The 20,145-nt window shown below is 34.9% G+C and overlaps 2 protein-coding genes across 2 annotated transcripts; one reads left to right on the top strand and one right to left on the bottom strand.

The window, feature by feature from the left end:
• Window positions 1-546: 546 nt before the first annotated feature.
• LOC101500486 (pentatricopeptide repeat-containing protein At1g20230-like) lies at window positions 547-3,662 on the top strand (the record flags this gene model as incomplete). The annotated part of the gene is made up of 2 exons (XM_027331788.2): window positions 547-2,635; window positions 3,372-3,662. Coding segments are annotated over 2 exons (2,214 nt in total), but the record flags the coding sequence as incomplete, so codon positions are not given.
• A 2,467-nt stretch (window positions 3,663-6,129) lies between these two features.
• Window positions 6,130-19,184, bottom strand: LOC101491810 (serine/threonine-protein kinase 1). Its single transcript, XM_004490150.4, has 18 exons — window positions 18,355-19,184; window positions 18,158-18,246; window positions 17,937-18,044; window positions 17,484-17,591; window positions 17,171-17,261; window positions 16,131-16,183; window positions 14,976-15,038; window positions 14,258-14,302; window positions 13,879-13,914; window positions 12,515-12,570; window positions 11,613-11,694; window positions 10,253-10,381; window positions 9,957-10,107; window positions 8,031-8,151; window positions 7,420-7,642; window positions 6,947-7,147; window positions 6,760-6,848; window positions 6,130-6,506 (listed from the first exon to the last, which is right to left on the bottom strand). Exons 1-18 carry the CDS (start codon window positions 19,115-19,117, stop codon window positions 6,407-6,409), a joined length of 2,508 nt encoding a protein of 835 aa, XP_004490207.1. The 5' UTR covers window positions 19,118-19,184; the 3' UTR covers window positions 6,130-6,406.
• Between the last annotated feature and the right edge of the window lie 961 nt (window positions 19,185-20,145).

The following is a 20,145-nucleotide window of genomic DNA, read 5'->3' as shown; positions in this document are numbered from 1 at the left end:
TTTGAACTTTTTCTTCTTGGAACCATTTTAACTATGAAATTTTGTTTTTACTCTACGACACTAAATTGAAATCAATAACCAGTGAATTTGTGAAATTGAAATTATTATCCAAATAATCACATTTCCATTTGTCCCAACATTTTTAGGACAAACTCTGTTCACATAAGCAGGGCAGCTAGTTGATTGACAGCCCTGTGAACCTCCTTTTGGTGTTACCGAAACCGGTAGATTGAAACCACCAACAACACTAACATCGTAGAAGTTGCCTGTGAGCCTCCACCACCAGTGAGAGTAGCTGGCTATATGGTGTATGAACAATTGTTTTTGATTGTGAATTTTGCTGAGTTAGCTCCTGCATACATCAATGTGTTAGTTATTCAAATTCTAAATTTCTCGTAGAAGGAAACAACATGACAAATAGAAAAGTTATGTTCGAATATGAGACATCGTGTCATTTACCCGACCTAATACAGAATCCGCGTTCAAAATAAGTTGACAGTTTCATGTTTTTGTATTTGTGTTTGCCACCTTCTTTCGGTCTCTTGACTTCTATGTGGAAGCAACTATCTCCATCATTCCACTAAAACAAAGGTGGCTCCCTCTGTCCCCACCAACATCCCTTCTCACCTTGGTCTCAGGCTCCTCAGGGGTGCTTTAAATGTAGGAGATTTAAAGCGTGCCCACCAACTGTTTGATAATATTCCTCAACCAGACCCTACTACTTGTTCCACTCTAATTTCAGCTTTAACCACTCATGGACTTCCAAATGAGGCCATAAAGCTCTATGCTTCGTTGCGGGCACGTGGGATCAAACCGCAAAAGCCGGTGTTCTTCGCTGTTGCCAAGGCTTGTGCTGCTTATGGTGATGCCTTAAGAGTCAAGGAAGTTCATGATGATGCGATTCAGTGTGGGCTGATATCGGATGTTTTTATTGGAAATGCATTGATTCATGCCTATGGTAAGTGTAAATGTGTCAAGGGTGCAATACGTGTTTTCGATGCTTTGGTTGTTAGAGACGTGGTTACCTGGACCTCGTTGTCCTCGTGCTATGTTAATTGTGGATTACCCCGGCAGGGTCTAAATGTTTTTCGTGAAATGAGATGGAATGGGGTGAAGCCGAATTCAGTGACTGTGTCTAGCATTTTGCCTGCGTGCTCAGAATTGAAAGATTTGAAATGGGGTAAAGAGATTCATGGATTTGCAGTGAGACATGGGATGGTTGAAAATGTGTTTGTTTGCAGTGCACTTGTAAGCTTGTATGCAAAATGTCTTAGTGTAAGAGAAGCTCAAGCAGTGTTTGATTTGATGCCACGTCGAGATGTTGTGTCTTGGAATGGAGTTTTAACAGCATACTTCACAAATAAAGAATATGAGAAGGGTCTTTCCATGTTTTCTCAGATGAGCAGAGATGGAGTTAAAGCAGATGAAGCTACATGGAATGCTGTTATTGGTGGATGCATGGAGAACGGACGAATAGAGGAGGCAATGGAAATGCTTAGGAAGATGCAAAATATGGGATTTAAACCTAATGAAATAACAATTAGTAGTATCTTACCTGCTTGCGCTTTTTCAGAAAGCTTGAGAATGGGCAAGGAGATACACTGCTATGCCTTCAGGCATTGGAAAGTTGGGGACTTGACAAGCACAACAGCTCTAGTATACATGTACGCCAAATGCGGTGATTTGAATCTTTCAAGGAATGTCTTCGACATGATGCCCAGAAAAGATGTTGTTGCTTGGAACACGATGATCGTTGCTAATGCAATGCACGGGAACGGAAAAGAAGCGCTTTTTCTCTTTGAGAAGATGCTACTATCAAAGGTCAAGCCTAATTCTGTTACTTTTACTGGTATTCTATCTGGTTGTAGCCATTCAAGGCTAGTTGAAGAAGGACTCCGGATATTCAATTCGATGGGTAGAGATCATCTGGTAGAACCTGATGCAAATCACTATTCATGTGTGGTTGATATCTATAGCCGTGCTGGTCGCCTGGATGAAGCATACGAGTTTATACAGAAAATGCCTATGGAACCAACTGCTAGTGCTTGGGGAGCACTCCTTGGTGCTTGTAGGGTTTATAAGAATGTGGAGTTGGCGAAAATTTCGACTAAGAAACTGTTTGAGATTGAACCCAACAACCCTGGAAATTATGTTTCGTTATTCAACATTCTTGTTACTGCCAAATTGTGGAATGAAGCTTCAAAAATCAGATTATTTATGAAAGAGAGGGGAATTACTAAAACTCCAGGATGTAGTTGGCTTCAAGTGGGAAATAGAGTTCACACTTTTGTTGTTGGAGAGAAAAGTAATGTGGAGAGTGATAAAATCTATAACTTTTTGGATGAGTTGGTAGAGAAAATGAAACTGGTTGGATATAAGCCTGACACTGAGTATGTTCTGCAAGATATTGATCAAGAGGAAAAAGCGGAGAGTCTTTGTAACCATAGCGAGAAGCTTGCTGTTGCCTTTGGGATGCTTAATTTGAATGGACAATCGACAATACGCGTTTTTAAGAACTTGAGAATTTGTGGTGACTGTCACAATGCCATTAAGTATATGTCTATGGTTGTTGGTGTGATGATTGTTGTGAGAGACTCGTTGAGGTTTCATCACTTCAAAAATGGAAATTGTTCTTGTAATGACTTATGGTGATTATTTGAATCAGATTATTGGGATTAAGTGGTGACAATTATCCTATTTAAATCTGTCTAACTCAAATTTCATTAGACCAATTAATGCTTAGATAATTATCCTATTTGACAATTATCCTAAAGTATTTTTGCTTAGATAATTAATGCTATTTTATGTGAAACGCATCTACTGTTAATGTCTCTAGTATTGGGTATTAAGATTTCTGCCTAAAGTACATGTTATAGTTAATGAGCCATTGAGATGCTGGTGGAATTTTGTCAATTTGTGAGGAATGAAATTAAGTTCATCTTTGAATAACAGTTGTTATTAATGTAATCATGTTTGAACCATTCTTGAAAACTATGGTCTATCTGAAGACTCTGAACCTTATTTCTTGTATTTTGATGACATCCCTTGCAGGTCCATGGGGTCTGATTTTAGGAAGTGATGTGGAGAGGATTAGTGGAGTGATGCTTTAGTTGTGTTTGATTGAGCATTGTGTGACATTGAATTGCTGTAGTGATATATAATCTAATGCAGAAAAATATAGCCTTCTTGATACCCATTTTTAGTGCAGTGCTGGATTTGTGGTACAAGTTTGTATGCAAAAGCCAAATCATTGTTTCATTGCAGTATCATGCTTGGCAGATGATGTTCTGTATTTTTGCCTGTTTTGTTTTATGTCTCGAGTTTTATTTTGATTTTTCATGTTCGTCTAACTCAATGATGTTATGTATCAGTGGAAGAAGAAGCGTATGAGGAGGTTGAAGAGGCAGCGCCGAACGATGAGACAGAGATCCAAGTAGGTCGATTGGCAGGAGTCATACTTTCCATCCTTCTATGTGCCTGCTTCATGACTTGTTAGCAAGTTATGGTCTAATAATGTGAGGTTTGGTTGGGAGGGGAAGCTTCTCTCTAGACATAGTTTAGCTGTAGACAATTGATTTTGAGTGTTATTTTTGGTATTGATGCATGTACTGGCTGTGTATACTGACTGATATATTTACATGGCATTATATTTGATCCTTTTATTTATGCTTAAATTTACCCTTATTCATTATGAAATCATGTTTTATGATAACTTATAATGAGTATCAAGAAGGCTATATTTTTAAATCATTTTTTATCGGGAAAAAAATTATTTCTCGGGAAATTGTCGAAATATTTTAATAAAAAAAAATTGAATAAGTGGGCCCTTAGGTCCCACTAATACCACAAAGTTTTAGGGTTTTTTAGTTTTAAGGCATTTTTAACTATCAAATTTTTTACCCATGACATTGGGCTGGGGCTAATAATTAGTGTGCTCGTGAAATTAACTATACATATTAGATTTCAATATCACATACCTCAACCATTGTTACTAAGAACTTATTTGCTTTCATATTAAATACCATTGTACATATTAGAGTTCAATATCGTAGACCTCACCCTATATATATTTTTAATTTGTCTTTATGTAAACTAGACAGACTTAGCACCATATCTGAAGCTGGTTTGGAGCAGGATATTGTTCTCCATCTTCAGGTTTTAATGTTTTGATTAGCCTCATTTTATTTAAAAGCTCAAAACTGCTTGATAGTAGTTCAGAGGTGAGACTTTGTTTTTTGACTCACTCTGACAGATTTGAGACTTTTCACACCACAATAAAAGGTATCTATCATTAATATCTCTTTCAACAACTATCAATACTCGTCCACCATAATATCTTTTCAAAAAAATCCATTCAACACAATAACATAACTTCCTGCAAAAGAACCTCATAGATCAATACTTATAAAAGTAATAGTCCGGTCATCTTTTCCATCGTTATAAATAAAACTAAGACTTGATTTGTATCGATTCAATAAACGATATATATTTATTTTTATTTTATTTTAACCAAACAGATATGGTTTAAGTCAATATCTCAATCATAAAAATGAAAAATGACCATTAACTAAAGACGACGTATGTGATCATTAGAGTTTTAAACATTTTTAAAACTGGTTTGTGGTGGATGATGGTCCACGTTAGAATTTATCTTGAAACATATGCACCCTCTTTGAAATGACGGTTATTTATCATAGTTTTTTGTATCTTCATTTTCTCATTTTTAAAGTTCCACACTTTACTTTATAATTGAACTATGATTAGACATCAATAGTTCATAACAAAATTCATATAGTTATTTATAAGGGTTAATAGGAAAATGGTTAACAATCATCCATTTATAAAAGATAAAAGAAGAAATTGAGTTAAAAAAAAAAATCAAAGTAAATTTTAAATAAAAAATATATGAGAAAGAATATTTAAGTCGTCCTTGTCCCGATTCTCTTTTAAGTTGGAGAAATTGCAAACACTTATATAGTTCTCTTTTTAAGCATGGTAAAAATTAAAATTAAAAAGTTCATTCCATTTCATATATCTACTTATAACTTATAAGGTCATCGTATTACAAATTACAAACAATCCATGCAGACGCGGATCCAAAATATTTTCATAGTGGATAATTTATAATAACATTCATCAAATAAATTATTGTAAGTTATACAAAATAAAATTTTATGAAAAAATCTCTAAGAACAACTATATAATATGTAGGAAAGTTTTTCCTTTTAAGATATGACAAGACACATTATATATTATTGTATGAGCTTAGTGTTAAAATAATGATAAATATTAGAAGGATAATGCATAAAGTTATGCTAGTTGTTTTGTTTTATCTTTTATAATTTTTTTTGAGACAACTGTTAAAATGTTTATAGGTGCAATATATTGTTATTAGACATTTTTATGTAAAAGAACATTTCCTTTGTGGGGCAAGAGATCTTTATACATAGGTCAGTCGAAATGTCTAAAATTTCAGTTTTGATAACATGCACGCGTTTTGATGAAATTTATGAAATCCTAAACCCGTCAACCACCATATAGTCTAAGAAATGAAGGCTTTTTATAACAACTAAAAACTATCACACACAAACAATCCCATTAAAAATAATCAACTCAATATTAGAGTTGGTGCTCGAACACCTACTCCCAGAAACAGAAAAAAGTGGGTTGAAACCCCACCTGCATTAGAATTAAAGGAGGAAGATGAAGTCTAGTTACAATGCAGATGCAAAGACTCATTCACCAATGTCTCTAAGGGTTATCTATGTCTATAGGAACTATTCCACGTCAGAACAAGTCAGGCTTCATCAGAAGCACCTTCCGCAATGTTCAATGCAATGATGTCAACAACCATACTTTCATCATGAGAGTCTTTGATCTCTTTGGAGGATTGAGAATGAGAAATGCCCTCTTCTAGAAGAATATTCGATGGAGGCTACCACAAGGAATCTAGTAAAGTCTTGAACACAATTATTTCTCTTTGAAATTGTTGAATACAATTATTTCTTTATTTGTAAAAATGCACTTCTCTTCAGAATCAATTTCTTTTAAAAAAATGACTACGGGTTTAAATGGTAAAATGATATATGAATTGCCTACTTAACCATCAATGAGACTTGGGACTCAGTCTTGGTAAAAATATGGGAAGACAAATTTCTAACATTACTCAAAAATTTCCACTACAAGACTACAATATATGGAAATACAGCATTTGATGCAAGCCATAGATACAAAATATTTACATATAAATACGTGACATCTGACTAAACCGAGTAGACCAGAACAGATTAATGAAACCAGTAAAACAAACTAGTCACAATCAAAAACAAAATACTACTGCTTCACAGCCACTGATATGTACGTATATAATAATGGCACATCTTGTAGCCATTAATGCTTGGGGATACTACAACCGAAGAATGGTTCTAAGTGTGTCAGAGAGATTTTGAATAGTTCGCTGCTCCTGGGTTGCTTGCAACTCCTGTAGTGGCATATCTTCGAAACACCTGATAACAAGTAAAGCAATTATGTGAAGAATAACCCCATTTACATATGAAACCAATACATACCTAGGAGGAAATGAAAGAAATTATCATATCAAAAGGAAGGGATCCAATATTGCGTGATTTTTTTACACAAGTACGCAGATGAAAACCTAAACAGTTCTCCATTTTAAGCATTTGCACAAACTATCCTACTGAAAAAATATGCAAATATAAATGGAGAAAAAACAGTGGTGTAAAATCTTAAGGGACGTACGTCTTATGATAAGCTAAAGCCTGAGCCAAATTCATTAGAGTAGAACTTGATGTTAATCTTTGGTAAATGCTTGGAGGAAGTGGCATATGCTGCATGTCAATTAACAAACCAATATAAGTGATTGTAAGAAGTGCACAACAACACACAAATGTGCATGGTGAGTGCACAAATCCACACACTCAGTCACCTCATTTACTCCTCTCCGGCCCTTTTTAGACTGCCCATCGCCACTAAAAAGCTCTTGCAATGCTTCTACTGTTCTACTTCCACTGGTTTCCTGTTGCATGCCGCCAAGCACATTGTCTGAAAGGAGAGCAATAGGAGATATATCTGTAGCCCTTAAGAATGGTATAGGCACAGTATTACCAGCGGCATAAATGGACCAAAGCTGAAAAAGAAAAAAAAGAAAAAGAAAATAGATGATAAATCTTAGACTGCAGTCTCACAATAGCCATTTATGAAAGCTGAAAATAATACAAAAGATAAGGCTATTCATTCAAGAAAAAAACAATCTCCTTATCCTTAGGTTTTAAGAATCATAAAGGAGTTACCAACTCAAGTAACCAAAAAGCACAATCTTTGCGGAGTTTGCTCAAATGGTGTGATTACATACAAGAATAGTGCTTGACGGCAGATATATAAATCAAATTACAAAAATACCTTATCTTGTAAAGCAAATTTGCGGCTGACTGTTTCATTCTTCAGTGTGCTCTTCCTTAAATCACTACCAATTCCAGCTTGTGCTCGATGACTGCCTTTTGTTTTGAGGGTCTGCTCAGTTGAATTACTAACATATGGTAAAGACGATTGTATAGCATCTGTAGTTAGACCAGATTCTCTAAAAGAGGAAGTGTTCATGTTGCCAACTCTTTGACTCTCAACCCTAAAATTTATCCACAAAGAAACAAACTACATTAGGAAAAAGGAGGAATGAAAAGGAAAAAAGAGGGGAGGCTCTCGTAAGCATATAATGCACACTTTACAAGTTTGCTAAGTTAAGACTGGTTCAATTATGGGTAAGCAAATGAAGAAATTCTTTTTGAAAAATATAGGCAGTAGAGGTAAATGGTAATTACATTTTCACGTAATAAGGTCATCATAAAATTTTGTGCCAATCTCTCTTTTTACAAAGCCATTAAATAGAGGGGGATCTATCAAAATTTGTGAATGGTTATGAAGAGAGCTAAATACAAAATTGACATGTGACTTTGTCATTTGAAAATTTAACACAAGGAAATTCATTCTTAGAGTTAAATAGGCAGGGGAAGTACCCAGGGTCAGATAATCTGCCTCTTGTGCTGCTGGAGAAAGCAGATAAATAACCAGCAGCATCTGCATCCTGTGTGGTTTTATGTAATTCATCTCCATGAATTATCACAGTGCCAAAGTTACCTGACAATAATAAAAATTGTTGAAGTTGTGAGATTTTAGAGAAAAGGAGAAGAGAAAATAATAAGGGTTTGAATATTATTGATAATAGCTTAATGTTGACTTGATTACAAAAGATTCAATATTAATCTCTATTTATAGAGAAACATAGACTCAATCCTAAATCAGAAATAAATCATAATAAAAATGAAAGATATTCTAAGATATCTCTATGATTATAAATTGATCCTAAAAGATAATTTAAGATACTCTAATATAATATAAAAGATATTATAAGATATTTTCTAATATTCTAACACTCCCTCTCAAGCTAAAACTTACTATGTTTTAGCTTGTTACAAGAAAACAATGTTTTGCTCCGTAAAATAATAAAAAAAAGATGGAAAGGCAACTCAGGGATGCAGGTGAAGTCGGAGAGAATTGCTATAAATACAGTCTAGCCAGATAGCTGGAATGATCATCAGCCTGAGAGAAATTCATGGCAAGCAATTGAACAAAGCAATGTCTGTTCTTCTAAAAACTGCATTTGGAAGCTTCAAACCAATAATATTGAAGAGGCGTGCTTCAAGGAGAGAAAGGCAAGGCCAGTACATCTGGGACAAAGATGGGGCCAGTGCATCTGGGACAAATTGCCATGCTAAAGTATGAGTCATGAAAATAAAAAACATTGTCAGAACGACCATCAATGAAAAAGAACTCATCACTAATATGATTCATCTGTGGGAAAAGAGACACCACCGGAATGATTGTCGGTGGAAATAGAAGCCACTGTTATAATCTATTAGTAAGAACTAAATTGCCTAACAAACACCAAAGAAGAAGCAGCACGACTCTAATGAAACGAAGCCATGATCGATCAGCGGAGTGAGAAAATGCATCCAAAACAGGAGAGACAATGGTTGTTTCGGAAAACTTTTCCAGCAGCGAAGGCAGGCAGCAGCAGACAGCGGCGACAGTAGCAGACAGGGCAGCAACGACGATTGTGGGCGGAAGTGATATCAGTCAGAAAAATGAATAATCATGCTAGAAAAGAGAAACTAGGATTATATTCCCAAACTGTTGTGACATAGCCAGTAGGTTCTCAAAGTTCACATCACACAGATTATTTGGTAAAATTGCAGAAAAATTCCTAGTGCTAGAATAATGAGTAATTAAATAAAAACCAAACAAGTAAAAACTATGGTTAAGCACGACATCCACCACAAACTATATAACACCATCAAATTAAAACATTTCCGATAGCTATTCCTTATGAGAGATTCTCTTCACATACAGTCACACCTGTTACCCACTTCACCTCTCACTCACATCCGCACCTTAAAAATCAAGAACCAAAATAGTGATAGAAAAATAGCTATCATAAATTCATAATTCACATAATATACCGGTATTACTAACATAAAGCCTATGGTTGTAGTATAACACTTTTTTAGATGTAAACAGTGATTTTATTGATACATGTAGTTATTGAAAAAACAAAAATGTTAATACATCTGAATTCTGAGAACTACTAGTAATCACCACCAAACCAGTTTCTCAATAGCTAGGTTCAAGTTCCCACAACTATACCCAACAAAGATCGTAAAATTCACTTCAACCAGGCTTGAGGGCTACAGCCTCCGTGTATGCCCAATTATTGTGAAGCTCAGCAGACTATGAAGTGAAATTTGAATGCCCGCTTTATTTTCATAAGCTCATTTTCTCCCAATTATAGGGCGAAAAAAACACATCCTTTAAGTAACAACAGAAATAATCAACCTTGAAAATAAGAGAAGTCGAGCTACAGATAAGATGTAAGAACGGCTGACCTTCACTATTGTCCACCTCATCCACCTTACGCAGCTTCCTCATAGTTCCATGTGATGAGATATCAGCAGCCTCCTCATCGCCTATGTTATGAGGTCTAGATGGAACAGTATCTCCATACTCGTCATTTAGTATGGAAGCGATCATTGGCTCCTTCAGATTAAGAATGTGTATTAAACAATTATTTTCTGCTTTCTACATTATGCGAATCTGTATAGATGAAAAGAACAAGTATGTGCAAGATGTGTATAAGAGCAAAAGAGAGGAGAGGGATGGGAGGGGAAAGTTTTAATCATACTTGATCTCCCGCTGCAGCTGGAGCTAGAGTTTGTGCCTGTAAAGCCATTGAAGCCCTGACTTGCCTTGCCTTCTCTAGTTTTGGAAACATTGCAGCAGATCCAGTTTTCCATTTTTCGAAAAATTTGTGCTAGGCAGCCAGAAAACAACTCAGACTCAACGGAAACATCCAATAATTGAAGAAAATATATGCAATTGCAAACTCAATAAGCATAAACGAAATTAATTTAGAAATTAATAAAGGCATACATTTTTGAGTTTGTTTAGACACCCAATATAAGCAATGGCCAAAATAAAAGGTTATGCATGATCAGCCATTACTTAAAGGATTACCTTGGTAATTTCAGATAACTACTGTATGTTTTGATCCATTATTGTTATTTTGTTTTAATTTACTAATATCTGCTGCAGGCAATGTTGAACATAAAAACACTATATAAGCACTCACATTTTATTTAGTCATATCAAGAATCAAGTTTCACAATTTTATTTAAGACAAAAGAATCGCATGAAAGAGAGTAACTTTGTATTATACTGGGAAGGCCAACTATGAAAGCTAAATACTTACAAAGACAGATGGAGATATATCAATGAAATCAAAAACAACTGCGCAAGATTTTCATTGATTTGGAAAAGATATAACAGGGTTCCGTGAGAGATCTATAGAAGAAATGGGCTCAGAATTCAAATGCTTAAATTTGAGAAATCAAAACAGCTAGAGGAAGAACAGAGCAGGGCTCTAGAAGATTTTACTATAACTATTAAGTTTGCACCTAGAGTAAACTATGAGGCCTTGTCTTTTCTCTTGGATGTATATGAGAGCTAACTGAACATATCTAAGACCAAGTGTATCTTAGTTGGTGAGTTGAGAGAAGAAAAATGAAAAGTTAGAGACATGGAGACAAACCTTTGAAGCACATCAAAATAAAATAGTTCAGAAAAATGTCAGTAATCTCAATCATACCAAAAATTTAAGAAGCTTCAGTTAAAGCAAAATAGTTAAATATATAATAGATAAACTAAAATCAAATTAATCAATATTCTAATAGTTGAAACAGAGTAAAAAAAATAGTCGAAACAATTATTTTAACCAACTGATATATTGGTGGAAACACCCTTCAATCCCTTTCAAATTTTTCCATCTTGTCATTTACTATCTTTTGTTTGAAGGAGCTTTGAAAAACATAGGCTGTCTTTATTGGAACTTCTTTACATTTCTCTACTTTTTGCCTTTCCTACTGGTATTGCTTCTTTACGTTTCTCTACTTTTTGCCTTTCCTACTACTATTTAATATCAGCTCTAAATGAAAGACTCCTCAGAGTCACTAGATTTTCATCTGAAACAATATAACTGAGCATACCTTCAACATCTCAGATGCAGCAGGGCGGAGTCGAGGTTCTTTGGTAAGGCACTTTGCAACAAAATCATGGAAATATAAAGACCTACACAAGAAAAATCAAATTAAAAACATTATCATACACAGAGATCATCACTTAATTGAGACACACTATCTCAACTCTCAAGCGCCATTAAGAAATTGTCACTTGGAAAGTTAGATTATGAGAGCAGTACATTAAGAGTGAGTAATGACTACTTTCCAACAAATACCAGTCAGGGTGATGCACTTCTACCACTGGACAAATAATACAAAGCAATAACCTTGTCTTTTTTTTAATATTGGGATAACAAAATAAATTTCATTGAGATCGAGAAGAAGATTACGATGAATTTGGAATACAAGGAGTTCTTTAACTGGAAAGCACCAACCTTGTATTATTAATCCTTAACACATGCTAGTGTATTGCCATTTAAATGAATGTGTTAAATTCACAGAAGACAACAGAGCATACATATATGAGTTTTCGTTCAGACTTTAAATCTAAATTACGTAAGTCAATTGATATAGTTCTTGCCGAACACATGTATCTTAGATACAGCATATGAGAAAAGATTTCTGCAAGTCTCACTTTAACTATACACGGGGTTTAAATTTAATGGCATCTTAATATGGGGTCGTTTTATCAAAAAGATCACAGTAAAGTATCTGAGAGATTGTATAGTAAAAGTACTGCACAAAGCGGAAACTCAGTACTGCCTTTAAAAAAGACAAAACAAGCCCAAAATATATAGCATATGAAAAATATCACTTAAAATACTAAACCAAATAGCATCATGGATCATCAACTGAACCAATTGTTTGAAGCTCACTGATTCACAAATTATCTGCAATACGAGCTCAGAGTATAGAATATAAAAACAAACCATTTTTCTTTGTCCTCGAGCATTGGAGCTGGTTCAATGGATATCATGAATAAAACCTACAAAAGAAAAACACATTTTATAACTCCACTGCCCTAAAAAATGAAAACAAACCATGCACTTGATTTGTAAAACAAAAAATTTAAAGAATAAAGAACCCAATGGATCCCTTCAAACAAATGTTATTCTAGTACATTTTTTTCTTAAATACCAAGTATTTTTAGCCTGCAGACAAACAAAAATTGTGTTTCATTTAGACAAGTCTATATCATCAATATTTCATTAAATAGGATAATAGAAAAAAAGGAAATCAAACAAAAGTTGATATTTTCTTTATAAAAGCACTAATACAAATAAATTTCTCAAAGTATACAAGAATCTCTGTAGCTTCTGCTGACAGAAGAAACTACCTAGATTGTATTTCCTTTCACATTGATTCCCACAAATTCACCTTTTATTTTATGACGGAAAAAGGGATAACCCTCTTACAAACTCATCTATTGCTAAAAAAACTTTCATACAACATATTTTCACAACAAGGCAAAAAAAACCACTATGGATGTAATTTAGATATAAGACATCACAGATACAATAACCTTGGTCTGAATTCTGAAAAAACTAGAATCTAGATTCTCTTATAATTAATTAATACTCCACCAAAAAAACCCTCTGATAGGTTTGTTAGTTAAAGGAATTAAAGCTAGTAGTTAGGGACAGGGAATAATTAGAGAAATAAGGCATGTTGTCAACAAATATGAAGAGGGTTGAGAGGGGCAGATAATCTGGTCGTCTGAAAGAGCCAGGGCTTTTGGATATAGGGAGAGAGCAGAGCCTCAAAATTCAGTATTTTATTCTGCAATCGATGGCATTTTATAATTTTCGTAGTAAGGTACCAGGTTCCTATCACCCTCACAACACAGATGTTCAAAATATTCCCTCCATCTCCTTGCATGTCAATTGTCATGTCTATTTATCTCAGTTACTCTTCTGTTTCTCCCCTCCTAATTCACACATAGATCTAAGTTTCTCCCAACAAAGTGACTAACATGTAAATACGTAACAGTGAATGAAATAATAAATCATCTGAAAATTATATGAGTATCAATATCAATGTAAATGACCAGTTAAAAATTATTTATGAAAAAGGGGGGAAGAAAAGAGATTATGTATAATCACTTAACAATAATACACCAGTTGGGGGTGGGTGGGTAGCTCAACTGGTTTGAGTAATGGGTTAAAGAATTAGAGGACCCGGGTTCAAACCCAGGCGAGGAAAAAAAATGCTAACATAACTAATTACAAACTTTGGCCGTTTCAAATGAAAAATAATAATACACCAGTCAACATCAAAGTTCTAAGTTACCAACCCTCATCGGATGCACTGATGATCTTGGTGGAACACCCTGAAAATTAAAAATATAAAGCATGAGAATGAGTACTTTTTTTAAAATGCAACATTGGGTTATAAAAAGAGATCTAATAACAATTTATGGATGACCACCCAACTACATAGAGATACAGTGTGTAGTGTTTCTCCTCAACACAAAGATATAACTACAATAAGTGTTTCTTCATGGAAGAAGGGGAAAAAAGGGAGGGGTAAAAGAACCGATAAATCAATTGCAAATATCTTAAAGAAGTTGGGAGCAAAAATAGGGGAAAGAAAAGGAAGATTATAGACCCCATTGGATAAAGAAACAGTTCATTTGGAAGCCATAGAACTTAAAGCATAAGCATTGGATATACCTCTGCCATTTCAATTGCAGACACGCCAAGAGCCCAGACATCAACCTGAAAATCATAGCTATTAAATAAATAAAACCATATCATATACAGGTATGACTAATACTCTGACTGCAATACTTTAGAACAACGCACTATGCAGCATAGGAAACAGCAGGAGTAACTTCCTGATGGCAGTTAATGATGAGGAAACAATTAGTGGGAGAACAGTGTATTAGCAATTATTAGCCAATTATCATTAGAAAATAAGTTATGGCAATCGTTTATTACTTATTAGTATATGTGATAGTAGTGTAGGGCATATATTATCTGTATGTCAGATTGTTTTTATGTATTTTGGATCGAGATTATACTGTAAGAGATTTGGTCTGGGAGGACAGTGAGACAGCAGTGCATTGCTTCTCTAATATAAATTTAGTTATATTTTCCGAAAATATCTGGTGCTCTATCAGAAACTCACAAGTGTCAAATTAAAAATCCATGAGTTAATTTTTCAGCAAAACTACTACATATGGACACGTATAAATGCTGCTGACTGTTGTAGGCACTATGGCACGACAACTTTTGCTTCTAAGTCCTAAACGAAGAACCAAATAACAGAGGAGAAAAAGTGAAGGCAAATGGAATAAAGCAAGGAGAAGATGCAGTACAGTGGCAACAAATGAAGACGCACAAGCACAACTAAGAAAACCAGGTTAACAAATTCTGGAAAGTTCAATACCTTTCCATCATAGCGACTTTCCTGAATGACTTCCGGAGCCATCCAATGAGGGGTTCCAATGAACTACAAGCACATTAAACCAAAAACATCAAAAGGTCCTGCCATGATAAAAAGAATAAATAACATGTCCATACAAAAAGTGCAGAAACACATCAATGCAAGTCAAATGTTTTTGAATATAACAAGTTCATGGCACGTTCAAGAATGCTCAAGGGACACTCTCAAGGGCAAGTTCAAGGTTTGCAATGTCTCATTACATAACAGCAAGGAACCTTCAACAAGTAAATATAATGGGACTGAGAATGTTAGGACTTAGATTAGAAGTTAGTTAAGGAGTTAAAGAGATATCATTGAATATTGTAATCAACTGTTAGATAGATAATGTTCTCTATTGTGAAGGGAAACCCTTGGCAGAGAGATTTCTCTCCTAGTTCTCAATAAAAGTGTTCTTTCTTAGGAATCCAATTCTCCGGTTCCTAACAAAGAACTGCTATGTCACAATAAGTTGCACACAGAAACTAGAATGGAGAATTTAATATCGCTTACAGTACAAGTTAATCAGAAATAGATACACCAAAAGCCGGTGCCACTTGCAGGATACTAAAGCACACTTATACTTGTAGCCAACTGCAAGTTCCCAAAACCAATCATATTTTTAATTATTTATGCTATGCACACTTGTAGCTGTGACCAAACCAATGCCACCTGCAGAACTCTTGTGTAATGCACAAAGGACATATCATCTCTATCTCAGTTTATGGATGGAAAGAACACGTATCTCAATAAACACCCACATAATATAAATATGCAGGGACAGCTGTTTGTTATCTAGAAGGAAGTCAGATGCATGTTTCATTTACATATAGAAACAGTTTATTCAACCAAAAAGCATAAAGAAATGCAGTCACCCCATAGGCTGAACATTTATCGGCACCTTTTTGCTTTATCTCCAATTTAATATTTGTTTCAAAATTGGAAGACCATGATGTAAGTAAGAAAAGTTTGTTCCTGAATTTGCTATTTAATACAAAAATAACAATCTTACATCAACACCATCACTTTGTCATCAAAGATTTGAAAATCATGTTCCAACTTCTCACTTCATATATTATCTGAACTCAATAACATTAAAATAATACTAAACAAAGCAACTACCGTATTGCGCTTTGACATAGTCCTTGTCAGTTGCGCAGCAACTCCAAAATCCCCTGCTCATTATCAACCAGGAATCTAAATCAGTTTGTTGTTAAAAGTCCAGGAATATTAGTACCTTGGATATACATCTTTAAAACAATATCTTTCTGTGTGTTTTCTAAGAAGTGTGCCACAGTCAATTTAATCCTTGATATACATAATGAAGTCCAGCTCATTAAATGCTTCTGACTACTAAATTGAAGTGCATCAAAGAGACATTATGAATAGCAATTGGAAAAATTTCAGAGTTCTGTACATATTCTTTTAGATGAAAAAAAATGTTCAGTACACACTACACATATTTAGCTCCAGGAAAAATATCCATGACATTGCATGTAATAATATTTTAAAAAATACACTTAAAATAAAGAATAAAAATAAATATTCTGAGCAATTCCAAAACATACTACCATTGACTATCAAATAATAGAATATAACTTGTTTTACATTTTACAGTTGTAAAAGATGTCACGTCAGGATTAAAATTTGTTAAATGTAGACTTGAAAGATAAGGATAGCTCAAATCATAGACACCACAACAAATTGAATAGTAAGCAACCATGTGACAAATATTTGCTTCATCCTTCACTGTGATTATAGAGGGGCCATTTACTTGACAATAATTATAGTTGCAGTAATAATTTAGACTGGGGATTAGTTACATGCAATCACTCTTTCTTAGCAGAATAGCCTCTAGATGGTATACAGCATTTTATATATGGAGAATAGAGCTTTAAACAATGCCCATCTCAATCATATATGCTAAGACATTTTAGCTACTTGCTAAATAAAATATTCAAGAAAAAGTTACAACACCAAATAGTGAATTCAAATTTTTGTTTGAGAGGAGCGGAAATATAAAATAGTCAACATGTTCAATGTATACTAATCATGATTTTTGTGTTAAAGGAAACAATGATAATCATCAATCACCAATAAGTACAATTATCATTATCAAGAGTAGTTGACAAATGTTACAAAAATACAACTACAGTACTCACCTAGCTTGACATCTCCTTGTTCAGTTAATAAGATATTCCCACCTTTAATGTCTCTATGGACTTTGAAAATTGAGTGTAAATAATCAAGTCCCTATACATAACCGAAGAAGATATTAGAAAAAAATAAACAAAAACAATATTATTTTTATTTGCGCAGAAATCTTGGTCCAAATAATGCTGTTAAAGTACTCTTTCTATTTGCAGCAATGAAGAACAAATCAACTGAAAACCTTGGCAGAGGTTAAAGGATAAATCAACAAGTAGGACAACATCAGTAAATACATCCAGTGCTAATCCATTAAGTCAATTATACCTTCAGTGCTTCCCTACAGATATATGCTATTTGACACTCATCCAATGGTTCATCAGTCACGCCCATCAGATCAGCAACACTACCACCACCACAGTATTCCATCACTATCTGCCAAAATCTTAATCAGAGATTCAGAATTTAGAAACCATATTTTATCAAGCAAAACCAACCACATCACTTTTATTTATACAAAAGAGGAAGCCTCAGTTAAAATGAACGTACAAAATAGGTCCAAGCGAAAGAAACAACAAAAAACAAAATCCAAAGAAGAATACGTTCCTCTAAAACAAATCATTAGCAAATCACCATAACCATAAGGAAGCCCAATAACAGCAAACACGTGATTTTCCACAAATTACAAACAAAAACCCACTAAATATAGAAAGAGTTTCAGAAAAGCAGCACCATACAAACCATAAGTTTAGGTTTAGGAAAAGCCCTTTTAGTTCTTACCCAAAGATACTCTTCTCCTTGATAGCTTCCAAGATAACGGACAACATTAGGATGATTACACTGTTGTAACATCTCAATCTCACCACGAATTTCCTCATATCCTTCCTCCTAGCGAGCACAAGAATCATCATAATTGTTCATTCAAAAAGTTCAAACACGGTCCAATTAATCAAATGACCAGAATGTAAATATCTAAAATACAAAAAGAAACAAAAGCTTACCCCTTCAGATAATGATATAACTTTGATAGCAACCATCTCCGAGGTTCTGAAATCCCTGGCTTTGTAAACAGCACCATAAGAACCCTTTCCTACAACAAATTCAAACACAAAATCCATTAGAAATGCATGCAAATCAAAACAAAAGTTAGAGAATATATAAGAAACAAGCTCGAATTGATTAATTTTTAAGCACCTACCAAGTTCATTGAGCAATTCATACTTGGTGGTAGGGTCTTCTCTGATAACACTATCAGGGATCGAACTCGTCGAAACCTTGGTAGGCCTCGATTGGCCCTTCACATCTTCGTTCTGTGAAGATCCACTTCCTTTCCTCTGTTTCCCGATTCCAAACTCTCCCACCCCTTGCATACTCGCAATTGCTCTCTCCATTGTTGAACCTCCACCTTCGCTACCTCCGCCTGTCCGTCGCACCATCGTTCCGCTTACAGACTCTCTCTCGCCGCTCCTTACCGTCGAACGCACAACGAACGTTGAAAATCCACCGCCGTCGTCATCCTCATCCTCATCATCGTCCCCGCCGTTCAAAGGATTCGCCTGAAAAGAACTCCGAGTTTTCCAGGTCGAACCCGCCGGTGAGGTCAAACCAGAAGAAGATCGATCCCGCTGCCGGCTACGATCGGACTTCACGATCACGGTACCGAAGTCGCCGGATTCTTCGTCATCGTCGTAGTCCATCGACGCTCCGCCACCGAAATCCTTGGGGAGACGCTTGAGGAGAGGAGGGAGAGAGGAATCTTCGTCTTCATCGTCGTCGTCGTGACCGTTGTCTTTGAACACCATTGTACCGTATGGATCTTCCTGAGCTTCCGCGCTTACGGCTTTCCGACGCCGATTGGTTTCGCTGTCGTCGTCGTCGTCGTCGTGGATTACAAAAGTAGAGTATATATCGGATTTGGGTCGGGTATTCCGGGTTAGCGCGGAGAAAGAGCTCCGATCCATTTTTCAAACAAGAGTGTAAGAGAATCTAATCTCACATTCAAACAACTTGGCTGAACCACTGACGAACAATGCATGTGACGTTAAATGGGCTTTTAATGGGCCGTTTTGAGTTATGGCTCTGTCTTACAGGTTACAATTTCAATGGAGTGGTTACTTTTTGCACCCAATTTTGTCTTAATGCCCTTCTCTTTTTTTCCCGAAATATTGTTATCTAGAATCTAATTTTTAAGATAGATACTAAAACTTAATTGTTATCTAGAACCTTTTTTTCCCAATTGAGAATTTAAGATAGATACTAAAACCTAATTTTTAAAAGTTGTCAACAACAAAAAAAAGAAACTTATTTTTCAATACATTAGCTTTTTTACAAGAATATATGTGTTTTTATTTATATTTTATTTAAAAAAATTCAACGAATATGCACTCTATAATTTCAATTCTTTAATATAGTGAAGGTTAATAATCTATGGAATTTGTTTAAGAAGAGAAAAATAATTGTTCTTGAGTTTTGACACACTAGAGGAGGATATGTAAAAGAAATGATACATGGTGGTAAATCTTCTCTAGTCTCTAGTAATATATATTAGAAGAGAAATCCAAATCTCATTCTTAAGTTACAACTTGGTGGTAACATTGGCGCAAAATGGATGTATTATTAATTTGTCTATTCTCCTCGTTTGTTCCTAAATAGACACAAAAAGTCTTTTATTCTTCCTCGTTTTCAGAACATATTTCTTACAAGACTCACATATCCTCCTAAATTAACAAAAATGTCGTGCTCAATAAACATTTTCATCTTCTTATGGAAACCTTTTATAAATCTCTCCCTTCTCCATCGTCTTCGACCTTTCACCATGTCCATCGCCTCCAACCTTCTTGTCGTGCTCTCCCACCATCATTTCTTCTCAACCTTCTTTTTTATCTCTATGTTGCAATACTTTAACAATGAAGTTGTTGATGAAGATTGTATGTAGAGAATTCCAAAACGTGTTTGTCACACTAGGCTTCAGGTTCGATTCACTCCCACC

This window comes from Cicer arietinum, chromosome 2 (genome assembly GCF_000331145.2).
Source record: "Cicer arietinum cultivar CDC Frontier isolate Library 1 chromosome 2, Cicar.CDCFrontier_v2.0, whole genome shotgun sequence".
Lineage (NCBI taxonomy): Eukaryota > Viridiplantae > Streptophyta > Magnoliopsida > Fabales > Fabaceae > Cicer > Cicer arietinum.
Note: the sequence above shows the minus strand (reverse complement) of the source record. Positions and strands in the feature narration are given on the sequence as shown.

Excerpts from the sequence above, each read along its gene's own strand:
- LOC101491810 (XM_004490150.4), bottom strand. The coding sequence starts at position 19,117 with ATGGATCGGAGCTCTTTCTCCGCGCTAACCCGGAATACCCGACCCAAA. Across the intron at positions 7,643-8,030 it reads GGCAGATTATCTGACCCTGG|GGTTGAGAGTCAAAGAGTTG; the intron begins GTACTTCCCCTG and ends GATAAATTTTAG. Across the intron at positions 6,849-6,946 it reads GCCGGAGAGGAGTAAATGAG|CATATGCCACTTCCTCCAAG; the intron begins GTGACTGAGTGT and ends ATTGACATGCAG.